The sequence below is a fragment of the Trichechus manatus genome, unplaced genomic scaffold, assembly GCF_000243295.1.
Source record: "Trichechus manatus latirostris isolate Lorelei unplaced genomic scaffold, TriManLat1.0 scaffold00022, whole genome shotgun sequence".
Lineage (NCBI taxonomy): Eukaryota > Metazoa > Chordata > Mammalia > Sirenia > Trichechidae > Trichechus > Trichechus manatus.
Genome location: NW_004443958.1, coordinates 8,607,665 through 8,630,170, shown reverse-complemented (window position 1 = coordinate 8,630,170; position 22,506 = coordinate 8,607,665). Strand labels below are relative to the sequence as shown.

General features: G+C 39.0%; 1 protein-coding gene across 1 annotated transcript in view; it reads left to right on the top strand.

Moving 5' to 3' along the window:
- MRPL13 (mitochondrial ribosomal protein L13) overlaps positions 1-9,218 on the top strand; it is a 35,329-nt gene extending 26,111 nt beyond the window's left edge. The window contains exon 7 of the mRNA XM_004372977.2: positions 8,934-9,218. Coding sequence (XP_004373034.1) covers positions 8,934-8,955 — 22 coding nt within the window. The 3' untranslated portion in view covers positions 8,956-9,218. The remainder of the gene's footprint in view (positions 1-8,933) is intronic.
- The last annotated feature ends 13,288 nt before the right edge of the window (positions 9,219-22,506 follow it).

The window sequence follows — 22,506 nt, the reverse complement described above, 5'->3', positions numbered from 1 at the left end:
GGTCAATTGGCATAACAAAGTTTATTAAGAAAATGTTCTGCATCCTACTTTAGTGAGTGGCATCTGGGGTCTTAAAAGCTTGCAAGCAGCCATCTAAGATATATCAATTGGTCCCAACCTCCTGGAGTAAAGGAGAATGAAGAACACTGAAGACCCAAGGAAAGTAGTAGCCCAAGAGACAGAAAGGGCCACATAAAACATAGACTTCATCAGCCTGAGACCAGAAGAACTAGATGGTGCCCAGCTACCACCAATGACTGCCCTGACAGAGAACACAACAGAGAGTCCTGGAAGGAACTGGAGAAAGGTGGGGACCATACTTAATGGTCTGACTGAGACAGGAAGAACCCTGAAAAGCACCGCCCCTGGATTCTCTGTCATCCCAGAACTGAAACAGTTTCCAGGGCCAACTCTTCAGACAGGGATTGGACTGGACTCTGGGACATAAAGGGATACTCATGAGGAGTGTGCCTCTTAGCTCAAAAAGATACAAGAGACTAAATGGGCAGCTTCTGTCCGGAGGTGAGACAGGAAGGCAGAGAGGGGTAGGGGCTGGTTGAATGGACATGGCAAACCAGGGTAGAAAGGATGAGTGTGCTGTCACAGTATGGGGAGAGCAATTAGACTCACATAAGAATGCATGTATAAATTTTTGTATGGGAAAAAATTAAAAAAAAGAAGTCTTCTCTGAACATTAACACTACACTAAGTACCCAACATACGCTGATGTAACACCTGCTGCATAAGTCTGTGAGTACCACATTAAGCTTCTCAAGAGCAAGGGCTACATCTTGATCATCACTGCATCCTCAATGCATAGAACAATACCTCAGGTAATGTTGTTAGGTGCTGTCCAGTCGATTCCAACTCATAGCAACCCTGTATACAACAGAAAAAAACAGTGCCTGGTCCTGCGCCATCCTCACAACCATTGCTGTGTTTGAGCCCTTTGTTGCAGCCACTGTGTCAATCCATTTTGTTAAAGGTCTTCCTCTTTTTCGCTGACCCTCTATTTTATTAAGCATGATGTCCTTCTCCAGGGAATGGTCACCCCTGATTATCTGTCCAAAGTATGTGAGATAAAGCCTCACCATCCTCTCTTCTAAGAAGCATTTTGGCTGTATTTCTTCCAAAATAGATTTGTTTATTCTTCTAGCAGTCCATGATATATTCAGTATTCTTCATCAACACCATAACTCAAAGGCATCAATTCTTCGATCTTCCTTATTCATTGTCCAGCTTTTGCATATGTATGAGGCGACTGAAAATACCATGGCTTGAGTCAGGTGCACCTTAGTCCTCAAAGTGACATCTCTGCTTTTTAACACTTTAAAGAGGTCTGTTGGTGGCAGATTTGCCCAATGTAGTATGTCATTTGATTTCCTGACTGTTGCTTCCATGGGGTTGGTTATGGATCCAAGTAAGATGAAATGTTTGACAACTTCAGTCTTTTCTCTGTTTGTCATGATGTTGCTTATTGGTCCAGTTGTGAGGATTTTTATTTTCTTTATGTTGAGGTGTAATCCATACTGAAGGCTGTGGTCTTTGATGTTCATCAGTAAGTGCTTCCAAGTCCTCTTTACTTCCAGCAAGCAAGGTCGTGTCATCTGCGTATAGCAGGTTGTTAGTCTTCCTCCAATCCTGATGCTGCATTCTTCTTCATATAGTCCAGCTTCTTGGATTATTTGCTTAGCATACAGCTTGAATAAGTATAATGAAAGGATACAACCCTGACACACAGCTTTCCTGATTTTAAATCATGTAGTATCCCCTTGTTCTGTACAAACGACTGCCTCTTGGTCTATGTACAGGTTCCACATGCGCACAGTTAAATGTTCTGGAATTCCCATTTTTTGCAGTGTTATCCACAATTTATTATGATCCACATAGTTGAATGCTTTTGCGTAGTCAATGAAGTAAAGTATTATAATGAAATGTCCAAAGAGTGGAGTTAGAAAACCAAAAGGAAGAACATGCTTCGCATTTTGAACTGAAGAAAAAATTCAAGACTCAAGCTGCAATGTTGAAGGATTCTGTGGGCAAAATATTGAACAACACAGGAAGCATCAAAAGAAGATGGAAGGAATACACAGAGTCACTGTCCCTCAACTAATAGGTCCTCAGAAATGTTTACAGAATTTACATAAGTATGGAGAGAGCCTACATCCTTGTCGCTTGATCGTACACAAGGCAGCTAATCTTCCCAAAGATAATATTCTTTATCCATTTTCCCCTTTATATTTGCAGCATGGTAATATATATACATGTAAATACTCAAATAGTACAGAAGGCTTATATAATGGGAAAAAAAACATTAGTTCTCTGCCGTATTCCTAAGCCCTAAGTCTACTTCTGAAGGGTGACACTTTATATCCATTTATATTTTTAATTCTTCTGGTAGATAACTTCCCTAACTCTAAGGAATATGCTCATACTGCTCGTTCCTGGTTTATCAATATTAGACATTGACTTCCTACCCTGAAAGGTAGAAATTTGCACTAAAGGTAAATTTAGCTTGCTCACACTTGATCACCCTCACATCTTTACATCCCTCTTCTAGTTTTTATTATTTCAGTTTTTCTATTTATATCTTTGTACTTTTGATAAATGTGTGTATAGTGGGATCCTATTTTTACAAAAGTCAATTACCAAAAGAATTTCCTTTAGCATTTCTTGTAGTGCAGTTCTGCTACTAACAAACTCTTCTTTTTCTTTTATTTGAAAATGGCTTTATTTTATATCATTCTTGAAAGATATTTGCACTGAATATAGAATTCTGGGTTATAGTATTTTTAAGGAGATTTTTGGAGAAACTTAGAGCCTCTTGTTGCCTTTTTGAGTTACTACTCTCTGGGGATGGGTTTTCCTGCCCTTTCTTTTTCATTTAAAATTTCCCTATGGCAGGAATATGCATTAGACCCCCACCTTTCCTTTCTGCTCTGTTAAAGTTGTGATCTTTGCTCATAAGTAGCCACATAACTTATGTTCGCTTGTGTTCTAAAAGTAGTAGTGTAGGTATATGCTTCCTGAAATTTAAGGATAATATCGTGGGATAGGTGTACTCATCATTTAACATAAATCTGACATTTTATTCTCCCTGCACATTAAAACAGACATCAAATCCAGTTAGTCTTTATTACTGGGGAATACTTGTGACCAGAAGAATAGATTTTGGATTAACCAGACACTTGTTGTGTAAGAAATAGATGATTTTTTAATTCAGGTTTGTCCCGTAAACTTTCTGCAAGGATGAAAAAGTTTATCTGTGCTAATATATTAGCCACTGACCCACACGTGGCTTTTGAGCATTTGCACTGTTGGTAGTATGACTAAGGAACTGAAATTTAATTTGAGTTAATTTACATTTCAGTAGCCTCATTTCTAGTGAATATCTTATGGGACCATGCCATTTTAGTTGTCATTTCATAAAGTTCTAAAGAAGTTCATAAAGCCCAAAGAAGAATTGATGCTTTTGAATTATCGTGTTGGTGAAGAATACTGAATATACCACTAAGAATGAACAAGTCTGCCTTGGAAGAAGTACAGCCAGAATGCTCCTTGGAAGTGAGAATGACAAGACTTCATCTCACATACTTTGGACATGTTATCAGGAGGGACCAGACCCTAGAGAAGGACATTATGCTTGGTAAGGTAGAAGGTCAGCGAAAGACCCTCAGTGAGATGGACTGACACAGTGGCTACAACAATGGTCTCAAGCATAACAGTGATTATGAGGATGGCGCAGGACCGGACAGTGTTTCGTTCTGTTGTACGTAGGGTCGCTTAGAGTTGGAACCGACTTGACGGCACCTAACAAGAACAACTATATTAAGTATTATATACATTAGAATTGGAATTAGAATATGTGACATACTATGCAATTCAACCAGTTGAAAATGGCGTTTCTCGTTACTGGTAGATTTGCCTTTATAAGCGAAATCTCCTTTTGGAGGAACTTAAAATATGTTTTTGTTCTACCCAGCATAGCTAAGCCAAGAATATAATCTTCCTTTGGAATGTACTAACTTGAATTTATTTAAAGATAGATCTGATTGTGAATCTGCAGAGACTTGACTGAAATAGATGTACCTGATTGCACCGTAAATAAACACCAAAATGTCTTGCTTTCGTTTTTGTTTCCCTAGCAATAAAACTTAAATATGTTTATAATATTAAAATGTACATTTTGTAATTGGAACTGTTATTAACTTTTGGCTAAATGTAAGTTTATTAGCTTTCAATGGAGGCTAAAGGCTTTTGAGCAACAGTAACAATTGTCAAATTGAACTTTGAACTTAGGTGGTTAACAAAATTGTTTTAATAATTATTAAATGCTATCATTGTTGGGATTTCACTTAAATTTTAAATCTCTTACAAAGGTTATATTCTTTTTCTCAGGCCTAATTTCAGAATGCATTAGTTTCTTTTTGTGTTTTTTTTTTTTTTGCTAGTTTTTTAGTTGGCACAATTTGAAATATATATTTTTAAAACAATGTAAAAACCTTTCGAAGAGAAGGAATAAACATGATATTCATGGGAAAACTATAAATATATTTTTTAAAGCTCAATTACTAGAAGCCATTTTCCCATATGAGTAGTATTGGCTGCACACCTCACTTCTTAAATCAGTGGATATACCTTGTGTGTTATTATTTTTATATCTCATTGATACATAAATTGTATGAGACTATGTTATGAGGTTTTGTGTTTCTTGATACAAAGTAGATGTGTGTTTGCCATGTGGAAATGGTAATTGTAAAGTTAACACTTAGAATTCATTTCTCTTTTTTCTTTCAAGGAAAAAGAAAATAGTACTATCCATTCTTCACAATTCAACTGCCTAGGATAGTAGCTTTCGAATGATCAGTTTACCTTAATACTATCAATAATTATTTCCATGATTATTACAGTTTTGCCAACACATTACAAAACCATAGTAATCATGGAAATATAAAATGCCCTCACTGTGATGGAAATTTTTCATTATGATAGGCTAAAAATAGAAGTTGATAATTTTAAACTAATTTTTTTTTAATTTTCATTTTTACAAAAGTCTATTGGAGAGTTTTTCTTAGGAAAAACTAAGTGTTTGGAAAATTTCAACCTGAATCACTTTGCATTATCCAGAGTGATGTAGCACTCATGAAACAAAGCCGAAAAAATACGTATTTTTTACTTCTCACTTGTTAACTTAGTAGTGCATTATTTTAAGCAGAACCTTTGCCTTTGTAGAGAAACTAAGTGTGGAAAGTTTCAGTATCAATGAATGCTTGGTAACAGCTGTTTATAATGAAAACCTGCATTCCTGGTGTTTAATGCTTATCACAGAGCGGACTTTTAGAAGTATGTCTGCAAAGGAGAGAGGGTGGTAAGGATGAAGGTGAGGAGACAGGAGGACAACCATGATTGTCCCTGGAATTGTCTTTCCTGAAAGTGGGAATAGACTTAAGGAGCTTAATCGGTAATCCATCTAGCTTGTAAAAGGAAAATCAGTTTCCAGAAGCTGGGAATATTAGCACTGGAAAAGGAACCTGGTGAGCATCATGTCCAGTCCATAGCTCTAAGAGAGAGCAAGGATTTAAGTGATTGTAGTACACGCCCTCTGATATGGAAATTGCTAATCCTAAAAAATCTACACATTTTCAGTTTTAGTAGACTATTGAAAAACATATATTTTTACCTGTGCCTTTTAAATGCATGCTTTAGATCAGAGAGTTAATTTAATTAAAGATAGTAGGGAAGGATTTTTACCTTTTTAAGTCCCATAAGGAGCTGGGATCTAGACATCTTCAAAATTTTCCATAATTTCATGCTAGTCTAGTCATGTGGCATTTTCCCACAAGATTTAACTTAATTTGCTGCTCTTCAATCAGAAGTTTTTAGCTGGACTTGGGGAACAAGGTTACTTTCCAACTTTCCCACTCATTTAAACCAGCTCAGCATTGGCTTTAAACCATAGACACCTCAACATTTCCAGTGTTGAATTTGGCTCAAATTAGTCATTCTAAACTCTACTGTTCTTTTGGAGATGAACAGATCAGGACTGATTGTTAAAATAAAAAGCAATATCTCTATTTAAACAACCAAAACCAAATTATTTACAGTTTTAGCCAATATAGATTATAACTTAAAGTACTCATTGAATACAACAGCAGTTTCTGTTCATTTTAATTTAAAAAAATAAATAATTTGATTTAAAAAATTTGAAACAATCTGATGAATTTTGTTTTTCAAAAAGAACTGTTGAACTGTTTCTGATGAGGAGGTGGTACAGTACCTAGAGAAGTGAGTATAAAGTCACCTTTACTCTGCCTCACTCACCTGTATGATGTGTATAATTCAGGAAATATGCAATGTCACCAGATTTCCTCAAATGACTTATTCTGAATAATTCTATCCATACCGTGGATGGAATTGATACAGCTTAATCAGACGGGGCTTTTATTTTTAAGATTAACTCACTGTCGAAAATTTATTTTAGTCTTTTAAATGTCCCGTTGGAATAAGCATTGTATTAAGAAATATTATTCAGGAGTGGAAAAAGGTAAGACCTAAGGAGGAAAAAAATATTTTTAAGATTTATTACAATTATATACAGTTTCATGGATTTATGATTTAAATTTGAATGCTTTTCTTCTTAGAAAATAAATTATCCTAATGGGACAAATAATATAAATTTCTCCAATTGAGCTGTGGCATAAACCACGTGCTTTTTTTTTGTTTGTTTCATTTTATTCACAAACCAAATGTATTTTCCCACCATTTTACAAAGAAAACTAAAATCTCCAAAAAGCTTTTTCCTGAAGTCAGAAGTTAAATTCTTTTATAGAAACGGCTTGATATTCAAGATAATACTTCTTAAAACTATATTGTTTGAGGCAGTTTTCTGCACATGGTAAGTATTATTTGTGAAATAGATTGTTGCTACCGAATATTTAATAACTATGAAGTTTAGCACAATTTAGAAAAGGAAATAAAGTCTTATGCTGGCTAATTCTCTGAAGATTCATTAATCTCCCACGTTTCTCCTAAGCACATATATGAAAGCTTAAAATTTTTAGCTTTCAATTCAAAGGTCAAAATGTGTGTGTGTGAGCCCTTGTGTGTGTGTGTGCGCATGAATGTCCCTATTAGAAAATGTACTCCCTGAAGACAGGGACTTTGTCGTGCTCACTGCTGCATTCCTGATGTCCACGGCAGGATCTGAGACTCAATAACTATTTGTTGAATGCTTGAATGAACAGATGAATGGAATCAGTTTCTCCATAAAATGGAATTGACTATTGATACATAAATTGTGGTAAATTCATATTTTGGTCTTTGCTGCTTATTTGAAGGTTGCTTAATAACTATAGCTAAAATAGAAATTTTTCTTAACCTTTTGTGCTTTAGTGCAACTCTGATATATCCAATTTTGGTTACTTTGTTACTTTGAAACAAATTTGAGCTTTATTAGTCCTATTGCCTCTAGGTCTATATCCACATTTCTTTACATGGCAGATTACACCCTTTACACACATTTTCGATTGTTTTCCTAAATGTCACTATAAGATGGTATTATACTTAATGAATTAACCTTTGGTGTGCAAACAACTAGACCATGACCAAACACATTTTAATTTTCTTGAGTAGAGTTGCAGAGACTTCTTGTGGAACTTTAGTACACTTCTTTCTGGTCACATCACCACCAACCCTTTTGTAATTATATGAACCAGCTGGACAGGATAAATTGTTTCTTCAAATGCACTGTTGTCTCTTGACTAGGAACTGCTTTAATTGTATTGAGTCATGTACCAAAGGTTAAGAGGGTATACTTTGGAGTCGCTTTCAGCCTATCATATCTGTCATTTCCAAATATGGATGCAGTTTTTACCTTTAGACAGAGATTTCAAACACCCAGTGACAAAAGTCTGCAGTTTCTCTTATTGTTATAGATGGCTGATAAGGTGAAGCGTATTTGGCTGCTTTCCCAGATTCAGTGCCTGTGTTCCTCAGAGTTAAATAATCAACAATTTATAACTGTCATGTAGTTCATTTTCTCAGCCACTGTTGGTCTTCACAGCTGGGCTATCTGGTATTTTGTGAGTAGTCAGTTTAAGAAAACACGCTGTAAATGTAGAAAGGGTCTAGATAAGTTGTTTCGGGGAAAGCAGAGTTAATCCACTTTTTAAGGGAACTCAAACTATCAAATATTTTTACAGCTGTTTCAAAAATACGTGGTTTATTTGTTACTAACTTTCTTCAGAAAATTTCATATGAGCCCAATACCTACAAATGTACTATTTAAAAGATAACAAGAAACTTTAAATTTTCTTGCATTTTGTACTTTCCTTTTCTTCACTTTATTATTATGCTTTAACATCTCCCTGAAAATTTTTAGTTTTAATTTATTACTGGAAGTAAATTTCAAGTGTGGTTAATCCTATGCACATGTAAACAAGAAAAAGACCAGTTAAATGTGTGCAAAAAATACATAAAAGGTCTGGTATTTATACATTTATTTTTTATGTGTATCATAGTGGAAATTAAATTTAGCATATGATGAAATAATAAAAATTAGAAAATTGCTCATTCAAAATGTGCCTATAAGATAAATCCGTATCTTTGTATGAATTTTAAACTCTTAAAGATTACACAATCCTTACAATCCTTTCTGTGAGAAGGGCTTTATGAAATAGCACTTAAAAATATAACAAATTAAACTCAACTTATGAAGTTACTAGATCAGCACAAGTGATATACATTTATACTCTCAAAGGATTTGGGAAATTGTCACTTCACTGTTCCACTTTGTGATAAGAAACTTAGATATAGTGTTTGTAGATACTGCTCAGGGAAAAGTTCCTTTCATTTTAAATTGTAAAATTAATCTTCCTTCATCAGGCATTGAAATAGCAGTTCGTGAGGAAATCAATGTTGATTTTGTTTTTCAGACCTGAAAATTATCGGCTGTAGGAGGACAAAAATTGCTGGAAGTAGCAAGGAGATGGTTGAAATATCTTCCTAATGGGTTTCTCCTAACCAGCAGGACGGAGTGAAACAACTGCTGCATTTTGACAAGTAACCTGTTACAGGTGATGACAGTTGTGGAGAAAGATCAGGAAGAGATAGTCCTTCAACAGGAAACCGCAGTAAAATAGATGATTTTATAGAATTGTTTTATTATGTAATCTGATTTGAGTGTTATAAATGATAAAAATAAAACTGCTTACTTGGTTAATTATTCAGTGTTGCCTTTAACGCAAACAACAGACACACTGCAGTTACAGTCGCCAGCAAGTGCCCGTCAATGCAGATTTTCTCAAGTTCTAGATCACTGTCCTTGCAACCTGGGAAAACGCCCCATCTTCGCTTTTCCTTTCAGTGGCTCTTGGATCTAATCTCCCACCCATCTAGGTTCTTCTTTCCAGCTTAGTAGAGGAAGGTTTGCCAAAAGGTATTTACAAACTTCTGTCACCTTTTTCTGTGTCCCATCAAGTCTCTCAGTTGGTCTCCTTGACACTGGAATAACAAAATAATGCTGGTCTACTCCCTAAAAGAAAGCAGAGCTTTGTGTTAACATCCCAGTGTTAGCTGCTTTCCTGAGAACTGGGTTAACAATAACAACTTCAAGCCTAACACAGCATGAGAGCACTTTGTGTCATTCAATCTCATTCGGAGCCATACAGACAGCTGCTTTATGAGCGAAGGCAGTTCACAGAGCTAGATGTCTAGGATAAGTAAGTTCAGAGGGAAGAAAAAAAGGGCAGTAAGCCACAGCCATCCACCTTTAATGTCCCATTTCATTCAGCATGATCTTCCGCCTATTCCCCATAGGTCAAAAGCCACAACCCTTCACTCTAAACACCTCTACCAGCCCAACTTCATGTCTTGGCAAGATAAGGTTCTATGTTTTGTGTAGTCTTCCTTTATTTACTAGGAGTTCATGATGTTTAAGGTTATGGTGGCTTTTTCTTTTTAACTGACTTACAAGACTATACATGTTTTAGTTTTCTGCCTCAACTCCATTTTCCCCACAAGCCCAGTTATTTTTGGAGTGCAGGATTCCATTATGCAAGGACTTGAGGAATGCGTATGCCATGTTATAGGAGAAAAGACTGTACTAGCTGCAATTATAGGTTCAGCACATCCTCCTGCCAGCCTGGCTCCTCTTCCAGAGTGCTAGCAGGGGCCACACTCCCCCGGACCCAGCAGAGTGGCCGCATGGGAGATACTGTACGATAAGTCTGGTGGCATCCCCTTGTCATGCCCAGGTTGGAGTAGCAAGCACCTCACTAGTGCCTCCTGAATGGGCATAGTGGCACTGTTACCAGAGCCTGCCCTCATCTCCAGGCATAGAGGATCTTGGGGTCATCAGGACCTAGCAGCTGGCCACAATAACACTAGGTTCTAAAGTAGATCTTTGCCCAGACCATCATCCTTTTCTCTCATATGCTAATACTTACTCTAATTTAACAAGATGAATTATGATGCTGTCTGGCATCCTCTTCACTGGTCACAGGACTAAAACTATGATACATAATTTCTCTTTGTTTAGATAAACTGGGCCATGTGCTGACCCAGAAGCTTGATTTGGTGGTAATGAAGGAATGCTGCCATCTTGAAAAGTGATTGAAGAGCAGAATTTTGTTATACTTGTAAGGCTTAACCTAGATGAAGGAAAAAAAAAATTTTTTTTAAATGCATGTTAATTATGCAGTTTTTAATCTGATTTGTGCTAATTCCCTGCATGCTGGGTCTAAACACTGTCACTATGCACGTCCCCCTGTCCCTCTTCTATGCTGCAGTTGACTGATTTGTTTTCCTACTTTCCTGCCTTCTCTATGGCCAAGAACAACATTTCATGCCCAGGTCTCTCCTGGCTGAAAATTCCCCCATGGAACAGGTAGCAAGGTCTGAGTCTACAAAGCCCAGAAGCCCCAGGAGGCATTCTGCTGCCAGTCTCCACAGTGCTGAGTTTGAATTGGATAGAACCCTATTTAAGAATGTATGATCTTGCCAAGACAGGCATGAAGGCTTCATTTTAACTTAAATACAGGCTCTTGCAGAGAAAATGCTATTTCTCCAACTCTGCCCAAAAAATCTAAAATAAGAGAGGAGTTGAGTAGTTTTGCAGCATCACTACTGCTTGGGGCTTCACCTTGGAAGAATGTAAATCTGAGATCGGCTACTGGTAAAACAGATAGCACTCCCAGAGGGCCAACTTTTATTAGGTTGGCTGCCAGGAAGGCTTAAGATATATTTTCCACGTGAAGACAGCATAGCAGGACCTCTGAAGGAGACACACATTTCTATCAGTGCCATTTGGTCCACGAGAAACTCTTGGATTTCAAACAAACCTGTATTTCAAGACTTAACTCTGCCTTCACTGCACTCACTCTTTAATTCCAAAGTTAATACCTGTTAAAACCTTGCAAATAGTGGCTGCTAGAAACCATACTATTTCTGGTGGAACACCTGTGTTTTATAGGTTGATGTTATTGAGCTCCAGCTCATCAACCTGTATTAAATAGTTTAGAATCAACACTTTGAAATCACAATGCCACCTGGCATTTTCTTTAGTGATCACAAGACTAAAAATGGCCTGAATATTTAGAGGAAATTCTGAATATAAAGCATCTGTCTTTTAGTTTTTGGCAAATTCACAAAGTCCAAATAAAATATTTTTGTAACTTGGTGGAAGAGTACTACAAGTTACTTTTTTATTAGTGAACTATGATACACTGTTACCAGCATGGTGTATATGCAGAGCCAGTAAATCTTGGAGAAATATGAATATGTGTATTCTTCAGAAAAGTTGAGCTAGACATCTAAACCTTGGAAGCAGTGATTAATCAGCTAACTCTGCAGTCACCATTAACAAGGGATCAGCTGCTGTATTTCATTCCTTCATTCAACCAATATTTATGTCCTAGAAACCGTTCTAGGGGTTGGAGATACATGCACGAACAAAACAAAGTTTCCTGGGATCATACAGCCTACATTCTAGTAAGGGGAGACACCCATTGCCTACAGCAGCAACTCTGAGAATGCACCCTTACATTGGCTTTTCCTCCTTCCCCGTTTCACCCTGCTCTCTAGCTACTGCTTCCTTGGATCACCTCCCAAATAAACTGCCTTCCCCCAAATCCTTCTTTCATGATCTACTTTCAGAATTACCCAAGCTAAGGCATGCTTTAGTCCATCCTCACATTGAAGCCAAGGAGATATTTCTAACATAGAGGTGTCATCATATCACTCCCAAACCAAACTAGTTTGGTGGGTCTCTATCCAAACCAGAAAACCAAACCTGTTGTCATCAAGTCAATTCCAACTTAGCCTAAAATCCACACTTACAAAGACCCACTATCGGGTTGCTATGAGTTGGAACCAACTCGTCGGCACATAACAACAACAACATAAGACCTACAAGGAAAGGCCTATAGACACTCTAAGACTTTTCTGATTATCACCTTTCCATCCTCATCTCCACCTGCTCCTATTTTCGGACTTTACATCCCAGTTCCTCTTAAACATTGGTAGTTATTAAAAAAACCTGCCCTCATGCCTTTTCTCATGCTTAGAACACCTCCCTCCAGCTCTCCTCTACCAATTCCTTTTCCACTATGTCTCACGCATCTCACTTCTTCCCCAGAGACCCTTAGATATTTTTTCTCCCTTGCTATGTCTGTTCCCGGCACATACATCCATTGTAACTATTCTCTTATTGTGTTATAATTGCTTATTTGTAAACAAATTTCTCCATTGATCTGTTGAGCTTGTTGAGGACAGAGAATGTGTCTTTTCTTTTGTGTATCCCAAACCCTTAGGACAGTGCCTGGCTCATGGAAGCAACTAAAAGAGTGCCTGCCACATACCAAAACCAAACCAAACCCACTGCCATCAAGTCGATTCCGACTCATAGCAACTCTGTAGGACAGAGTGAATTGCCCCATAGGGTTTCCAAGGAGCAGCTGGTGGAATCAAACTGCTGACCTTTTGGCTAGCAGCTATAGCTCTTAACCACTCTGCCACCAGGCTCTACCTGGCACATAGTAGGTCTATAATAAACATCTATTACATGAATGATGGCAGCTATATTAGTTATGGCAATGTAGCAAACACACATTTCTGGGCTTTTATTTTACACAATACAAGTTTATTTCTTGTTCATGTAACAATACAGTGCAGGTGTTCCTGATCACTCAGAGGCCTTCCACAAAGTCATTCCAGAAAGCAAACACCTTCCATCTTATGACTCCACCCTCCTATAAGACCCTGGAGTCCTGTGTTCAGGTGACAAATGAGAAAGAAGTAGGTAGAGAAGACACATACTTCTTAACCACCTTGGCTCAGAAGTCACATACATATTCCTTTGGTGAGAACATGCCATGTAGCCATACTGAGGGAGCTCGGGAAATGAGAATTAATTTGTACCCAAGAAATAGAGAAAATAGTTTTGGCTGTACCTAGGTAGCTTCTGACACAGTGGCCAATAGGAAATCATCTGTAAACCGGATGACGTCTCTTTGATGACACCAGAGTTAGCAAGATGAAAAATTCAGACTTAAATCAATTAAGGAAAGAACGTATGGAAAGAACTCCAAGGTAATATAGGTCCATAAGCACTTTGTCAGTATGCTGTACTGTGGTGGCTTGCATATTGCTATGATGCTGGAAGCTATGCCACTGGTTATTTCAAATACCAGCAGGGTCATCCATAGTGGACAGATTTCTGCGGGGCTTCCAGACTAAGACCAGGAAGAAAGGCTGGCGATCTACTTCCAAAAATTAGCCAATGAAAACCCTATGGCTCACAACAGAATAGTGTCTGATGTAGTGCTGGAAGATGAGCCCCCAAGGTTGGAAGACGCTATACAATTGCTGTAACAATGGACCAAGTCAGTGATCATGAAGATAGTGCAGGACCAGTTAATGTTTTGGTGTATTATACATAGGGTCACCGCGAGTGGAGCCAGCTCCATGGCAACAACAAGTACCTTTTCAAAGAGAGCAAGGAGTAACAAAGCAGGTGATTTCTTCCAGACACACCTGATTTTGTTGCAGTCAGTGCCTGGTTTGATTTGATAGGCATAAAAACTGAAAACACAAGCGTTAAGGTTTAGAAGTGGTGTACAAGCCACATTCTTTCTGGTAACCAGAAATGTCATTGTTCAGCTGTCTAAATACATACCACCAGCCTAGTTCCACACCGCCAAGCTGCTCGGTTAATGATTGCTTTTACTCCTCCTCATCCCTGAAGGCTATCTTTAGCCCTGCAGATATTGATCCATTTCCTTCGGAAAGCACTCCTAAATACAGGAAGACAGATATTTCAGAAGAAAAGTAAACTTCCTCAAGGCTGTAGAACGTAAGGTATCGTTGCCACTTGCACACTCAGCTTTTCAATTGCATCCATTTTTCTAGCCTTTCTGTTGCTCCCAGTCGCTAGAGCTGTGACTCTCCCCTGCTTTGATAAAACATACTCAAGATTGGAATCAGAGCTAGAACCTGTGGGCAACACTCCAAGAACATGAGCAGGTAGCCAGTGACAATGGAGATTTAGTTAGCAAGGCTGCTACTTGTGCTGTCCAAATCTGATAACTGGAATGTTTTGTAAAAAGAATTTATTTGTGAAGTTCAATCCTTTCAGCCTCTGAATTTTCCAGTTCACAGGCATAATGTAGGCACATGTATAAGAAAGGCCAAAGTGAAAACAGCAATTTTTGAATAATCAAATTCTCTTTAATACATATATTCAGTGCCTGAGCACATTCAAACAATGATTTCTTATAGTGAAACCTGAGCTGGTTAACAATTTTGCTACATGATTTTTAGAGTATAACTAGGATGTAGTTTTATCAGTATTCACTGCGTTTGGGCCAGAGTACAAGACACTGAAAAATGGAGATAAATATTTTCAGCAGTTACACTTCTCTTTTCTGTCTTACTCAAGTTATTTTTGCTTGGTTACCATAGAGATTTGTTTTAAAATCTGAAAAAGATATGTTTATTTCCCTGGATTTCATTATAAAATTTCCTTTTAAGTAAGGTTATTAAAGTTGAATTTTATGACATTGGTCATGGATGTTTTTTAACGTATAAGATAAAATTCAATTAAGATAAAGAAACAAACAACAAAATATGGTTACTCATGCCGGCATGTTTTTTATAACATAGTAAGATACATAGAGGAAAAAAGAAAAAAAAAAGAACCATTACTGACATTGATGCATTTGGAAATGCTACCAAACAAGCAAATTGTCCCACTAACTCTGGCAATGCATTTAGCCTATTGCTCCTTTCATTCTGCTTTTAAAATTATCACTGCCTAACCTTTTTATAAACATCAATGACTCACTTTTGCTTCACTCATTCCATGTCATTGCTTATTATGGTGATATTGAAAGGTAATATATCATTTTTGTAAAGTAGAATTTTACTCTTCAGGTTTTTTTTGTAATATTTCCTATGAAGTCTTATGTTTCTGAGAGAACTTGCTTCTTGCAAAACGTTTTTCAAACAATATGTTAACGTTTAAATGAAATTAACATTTTACTTTAAAAACAAAGTTCCCCAAATCCCATACCCAGGAAATAACCGCAGTTAACTGGAGTTTATTCTTCCCAATTTTTCAATATGGATAGACAAACAGAATAATAAATATTATAATCAAAGGATCAGATTGTACATACTGTTCGGCAAATTGCATTTTTCATTTAACAATAATTTAACTATCTTGTGTCAGCCAAATTTCCAAATTAGTCAGATAAATAATTTGACTATTGCAAGTATATTCATGTACTTAAATTTCGTTAATGATAGTTACTCTAAAGAGTAGCATATAGAATAACCAGGACTTTTTGGCAAAGGAATTCTCTGAACGCTGAGCTTATCTAGCACAAATGAATCCTTTACATCAATGTTTACAATGCCACAGCAAACCACAATGAAAAGTTACTTCTCTAAACTAAGTATTTTGATTCATACCTTGAAAACGTCCATCTTGCATTTGAACATCCCTTCTTGGGAGCAGGCTAAAGGGATAAAGCCTTGCCTGGCTGTCACACCTAAATTAGTCTTCCCAAATCACTCCACACAGTTTCATCATTTTTAAGTCTCTATCTGCTACTAATGTTGTACCTAACTCTGGAAAAAAGTAGAAAAACCTCAAAACCAACATGCCATTCTAAAATCATTCATTCTCCCTCTTCAACTTTCTATCCCACTTAGTGATGTTACCATTCACCCAAGCTCCCATGCTTGAAATCTTGGAGCCATCCTTATCTTCCACCTGTCACCACCCTACATCCCATCAGTCAAGTTCTGTCCATAATACTTCCTCAACGGTTCTCCAAGATGGTTCCCCTCTTCTTCCCCACTTCACTGTTGTGGTCCAGGCCCTCAACATCTGAACTGTTGCAACAGGCAGCATAGGATATACAGGGAAAGGCATGAGCTATAGGGACAAACCAATCAGAGTCAGAATCCCTGGTTTGCCTCTTCAGTGTATGTGAGACCTTGGACATGTTACGGAACTTACATATTCCATCAGTTGTAGAAAGGGAATAAGCTACTTTAACTGGTTGTAAAAATCAACTTAACATAAAATGCCCAGAACAGAAGCTGTCACATAGGAAATCTTCAGGAACTGTCCATTGCCTTCCTGTATCTTTCCCCACACCAGTTCATCTTGTAGACTATGTCAAAATTCTGCCCCAGGGTCCTAAGCCTGATTAGGTTACTCATGTGCATAAAGACATCTACTAGCTTCCTGTTGCGTTAGTCCTCTTAGCATGGGATAGAAAATCTTCCATGATCTGGTCCAAACTGCCTTCCTTGCTTCAACGTAGGGAGAAAGTTAGGGAGCATCTATAAGATTATGTTCATCTTTTCCTCTCCATCAACCCTACACATAGCTGAACACATGGCAGATGCTAATTAAAAGTTTAATGAATGGATGGATGGTTGAATGCATGGAGAGATGGATGAAGAATGAATAAATTATAGGAAGACAAGCTGTAAATACTTCCATCACATTCTGGAATACTTAATGGATGTGAATTTACAAGCTTCTATCTATAGAAGCTAATCATTTGCTCCTAGGCATTAATTCTGTCTCCCAAATTTTCTGGCTTATATCTAGTGAATACTCTTCACTTGATAGCCAGAGTATATGATTTGGCTTAGATTATAAATGAAACTGTTCTAGGAGAAGATGCTTCTTAATAATATTCTACAAGCATTTATCGAGCATTTGTAACACGCCAAGCACACAATGGGCAGTCTGAGACTTCTTAAAGAAAGCATACAGATAATATGAGAACACAGAGATTAAAGAATTAACTAGAAAAGGGGACTGTGGTCTCATGGTTGTCAAGGCGGTCGTGGTGGGGTTCAGAGAAGGCATCACACAGGAAAAGCAGCCTAAGCTGAGTCTTAAAGGTTCACTATAAGTTCAAGTAGATAATTTAAGCAAGGGTGGGGAAGAGAAGAAGGGCCTTCCAAGTGGAATAAAAAATATGTCAAAGGTGCAAAAACATGAACGAGCATGCATGCAGTAGACATTTTACAACAAGTTCATTGCAGCTGTGATTTGGAGAATATTTGGTTGTGACATATATTTAAAAATATGTAATCAAAAAATGAAAAGAGGAAAATCAGGTTAGAGTTTGTGAAAAACAAAAATTCAAGAGGGATAGAAGTTGGGAAACTCTCCAGATGATCACATTCATTCTCACGGTCTTTAAATAGTACCTACATGCTGATGACTCCTAAATTTATATCTCTAGTCCTGATTTCTCTCCTGAGCTCCAACTTCTCTATTTAACATCTCACACTCAGTTATCTTCTAAATTGAACTTCTCTGCCCCTAAATCTGTAATTCCCAGAGGGATAAATATATCTTTTCCACCTGGGTTGCTTATGCGAGAAACCTGGGTTATCATCCTAGATGAATTCCTCCTCTCATCTCTGTTTCCAGTTGATGTATAAGTCTTGGCAATTCCACTAGCTTAGTTCAGTCTTCCATCATCTTTCACTGGACCATTATATCAGCATAACTAATGTTTTCTCATCCACTACTATCCCACCCAACACATTTACCATGCAACTGGAATGATCTTAAAATAGTGTTTCTCAAGCTATTGTCCATTGATCACTAGCATCAGGATCACCTGAGGTGCTTGGTAAAAATGCAGATACTAGTTCCCAACTCAGACTGCTGAAACAGAATCGTTGGGGAGGCCTCAGGGTACAGGAATCTGCATTTCCAATAAGCACTATCCCTACCCCAGATGTTTCTACCATTAAAATTTAAAGAGCACCAATAGAGGTTAAGAGTAGATATTTTGAACCAGAATGCCTAGGTTTGAATTCTAGCTGTGTGACCTTGAATAAGCAACTTAACTTTTTTGTGCTTCTATTTTCCTCATTGGTAAAATTAGGATAATAGTGAACTCGCTCTTAAGTTGTTGTGGGGATCAAATGTGTTAAAACACAAGAGGTAGCTTTTATTGCTTCCCACCACTATTTCTGGTTCTCTTCTGCTTCCTAGTCCATGGGATGATTGTACTTCTCCATACCTATGAAGTTAAATGTGATCATGTGATTGCTTAGGCCAGTGAAACGTGAGAGCAAGTACTGTGTGTCACTTCTGAAGGAAGCTTGGGGAAATGATTCCCCATGTTCTCTCTTCTCTTGTCACAGCAATCATGGAGGTACTTGCAAATACGGAAGTGTCCAAGGCAGAAAATATGTAGAATACTGAGCCAAGATGTGGAGGACAGCGGCCCTACTCTCTTGTGTGAGCAAGAATAGACTTGTGCTAAACTCCTGAAATACTAGGGATTGTTGTTACCACCAAACCAAAACCTGTTGCCATCGAGTCGATTTCAACTCATAGTGACCCTATAGGACACAGAACTGCCCCATAGGGTTTCCAAGGAGTGGCTGATGGATTTGAACCGCTGACCTTTTGGTTAGCAGCCATAGCTCTTAACCACTGTGCCACCAAGGCTCTGTTGTTACCACAGCATAGTTTAAAAAAAAAAATAGCTGCCATTGTAACCAGACCAATGGGTTCGTGCCCAGCGTGCAAGAAGTCAATCTCTCAGACGTTGGTTTTGAGAGGAAGAAAGGGTTTCTTTCACAGGCTAGCAAGCAGCAACTTGGAGGTATCGACCTCAGATCGAGTTCCTTGATTTGAGTGAGCAATCACATTTTATACTTATGCATATTCATACAGGGGTGGGGGAAGGCTGTGGGCAGGATCTGAAAGGTCTAACTATTGATAGTTTTTATTGATTACTTATTACCAGGTGGGGCTAAGACTTGGCCCAGAAGTGGCCAAAGGACTCTTCGCTTTTGGAATGTGCTTGGCTACTGCCAATGATGTATATCCTGTGATTTTGGCTCCTTGACATGAGTCTTTTCATTCTTGACATGAATTCTCTTGTGTTACTGAGCATGTGTGGTGGCCCAGGGTCATCTGTTGGTCATCTTTGTCTGTTCTGCGCATGTCTGACCATTCTGAGCCTGTTAGACCTGTCTGGGGCTCTTCAGGGAGTCTGCAAAACAATTAGAGGAAGTGAGTGACGCAGTGGGGACAGTGACTAGACACGGTCTGATAACCAATAGAGTACTAATTAATTGAGTGTCTTCAGCCTCTAGGGTCCCCTAACAACTCCCCCCTATGGCTTGTACCATTGCCAATCATGGGAATGGGGATGATGACCGCCCATGGCTGCTTCTTGCTGAAGGGAGAGGGCTGTTGGATGAACATTTTGGCATAGGTTTGAATCTGAGACCTCTGATCTACAGGCTGAAGAGGCATGTACCCTTCATGTTGGGGAGGAACCCAAAAGACGAAGAGGCCAGTAGCCTTTAATCTGTTTTCAATAAATCAGTTGAAAGCATGAAGACATGGACTGAAAACCAGGAGGATTATAAGGATTATTAGCAGTCCTAGGAAAGGAAGGAACCAGGATATAGAGGGTATCATCTGTTTTACAGTGTTCCAGATATCTGTGAGGTTTGGGCCCTGACTGAACTTATGTAACCATTTGGCTTCATTATAAATCTTTCGTACATTTATCTCTACTTCACCTGAAGTATTTATGTATGTGCAGCAAGAAGTGTTTGCAAGGGCACGCACTGCCCCTTGTTCTGCCAGTAAGTAATCCAGGGCTATATGGTGATGCAGGACAACGTTTGAGTCGAGGGATTTTTGCTGAGCTTCTATGGATTTCGCAGTGGACTCTGCAATTGTCTCTATGGTCAAGGTTAAGTTCTCTATGGTGGCTTCATGGTAGGCAACCCACCCCCACCCCCAGAAAGGACCAGAAACCAACTGCAAAAACCAATACCTGCTAGGATTAGTCCCAGGGCCCTTTTCAGTGGCCCCCTTGTGCTGTGATTTGGGTGTGGAAGACTTGTAGGGAGTCAGATCCTGGGGCTAGGTGTCCTAAGGTACACTATCCCAACACTAGGGCTGGATTCAGGCAAAGTATGGCCCACACTGATTGGGAAGGTAATGGGCTAGGGGTCTTTATGGAGGGTAGAGAGTTTCCACACAGCCATGTGTACTCTGGGGGAGTGCACAAAGATTGCCCCAGGGCCATGTTGTGAAGTGTTTTGTTAGCCTCTTCCAACCAAGGGGCAGATTCCTTACCAGGATGAGGGAGGAGTCCAAAAGTCTGAAAGGTATACTCTGGGGTCCCTGGTACAGTTATGCCTGACAAACGAACTAAACTGCATTGATTCCAAGGCAGCAAAGGTTGTTGGGTGCATGCATGTCAGGCCTGAAAGAAGGCCTGGCTTTGGAACGGCCTGAAACCCCACCACGATGGGCACTGACCCCAGCACAGCCACTGTCTTCCAGTGAGCACGGTGTCATTGAAGGTTGGGGTATTGAAGCAGAAAAGGAGAGAGGAGTTGGGTTGACAGCCTCCAGTTGTGTTTTGGAGCTGGCATCCTAACTCCAGGAGGGCTGTGGGGTTATGGTTGCCCCCTGAATCTGTGGGCCAGGCTAGGTCCAAACACATTTTAACATTATATTCATTTAGGTAGGAAGTAGCATTATAGTACTCAGTTATATTGAAAGTAGAGGTGACCCTTTTATACAGGGAGGCGAGTATTGCCAGGCTAGTCCAGCAATCCTGGACCAGGGGCTCAGGGACCAGTGAGAAATATGACACAGGAATAGCCTGGAGGCTGACTCTTGTACTCCCTGGAGTAATGTGGCAAATCCAGCAGTCGGTAAGATTCTCTCCCTGCACTACAATGCGGGAAAAGTTAAGTATACAGTTGTCTTTCCAAACCTGGGTGGGGGTGCAGAGCATGAGGAGAGTTAACATAAGGAGGGAACTAAGCAGGTAAGGCCTGGAAGCAGTCATTGAGTGTTGCTGGTTGGGTTAAACTTGGCAGTCAATAGTTATCCTGAAAAGAGACAGGCACAGCCTGGCTATGATATATGTCTGCAATAACTTGACCTGTTTGGAGATGGTATATAACCACAGAAAACAGAGCAGTAACACTAAAGCAACAAGCAGGGCCAAAAGTCTTTGGGGTGGGGGATCTCACCCATATATGGATAGTTGAAGATCTGTACTGGCTTAATTTGATTTTTGTCCCATGGATGGGTGTTCTCTGGCTGAGTCTCTTGGTCTCTTAAACAGGAATTTTTGTCCATCAATAGGTTCAATATCATATTCCGTCTTTCCAGGTTGATGTAACCAGCAAAGATTGGGGTGGTGGGCTCCTCTTGACTCACTGCCTCTGGTCAATCCATTTCTCGTGTCACAGGGATGGGCTGTCTGGTTGATTTGAGGAGGATCAGTCTTGTACCAGGACACAAGCCTGAGTCTGGAGTGATATATCTAAGGTCAAAACCCCTTCAATTTGGCCGAGGAGTAGGTGACCAGGAGAACTTCATAAGGTCTTTCCCATCGAGCCTGCAGTTGTTGGCTGGGGGGTCCAGTCGTTCCAGTTCTTGAGCAGTGCCCAGTCTTCAGGACTCAGGTTATGGAGTGGGATATCTGTGGGAAACATAAGTCTGCTGGCTGCATAATGGTTAATAGCCTTTAAAGTAATAGAAAGAATTTGTACATACCTGACTTTATCTAGTTCCCTGGTCACAGGCAAGTATGCGTGACTCCAGTGCCCAGGGTCTCAGGGTTTGAGATGTAACATTTTGTACGGACTCAACTGGAATCTGCTTCTAGGGGCTACCTTAATTCTGAGAAGGGCAACAGAAAGAACCTGAAGCCACATAAGGTTGGTTTCCTGACAGATTTTGGCCATTGTTTTCTTTAAGGTATGATTCATCTTTTCAGTCTTTCCCGACTACTGTGGTCTCCAGGAGGCATGCAGCCTCCATTCAATTCCTAAAAGTCTTGAAACCTGTTGAACCACTTGGGCCACAAAGGCTCCTCCATTGTCACTCTGTTTCCTTTCTTCTGGTGGCTGTGGGCTTTTTTTGCTGTTCTCTTTCTATTTGTTTGAGTTCTGTAGTTAATGTTTTGATTT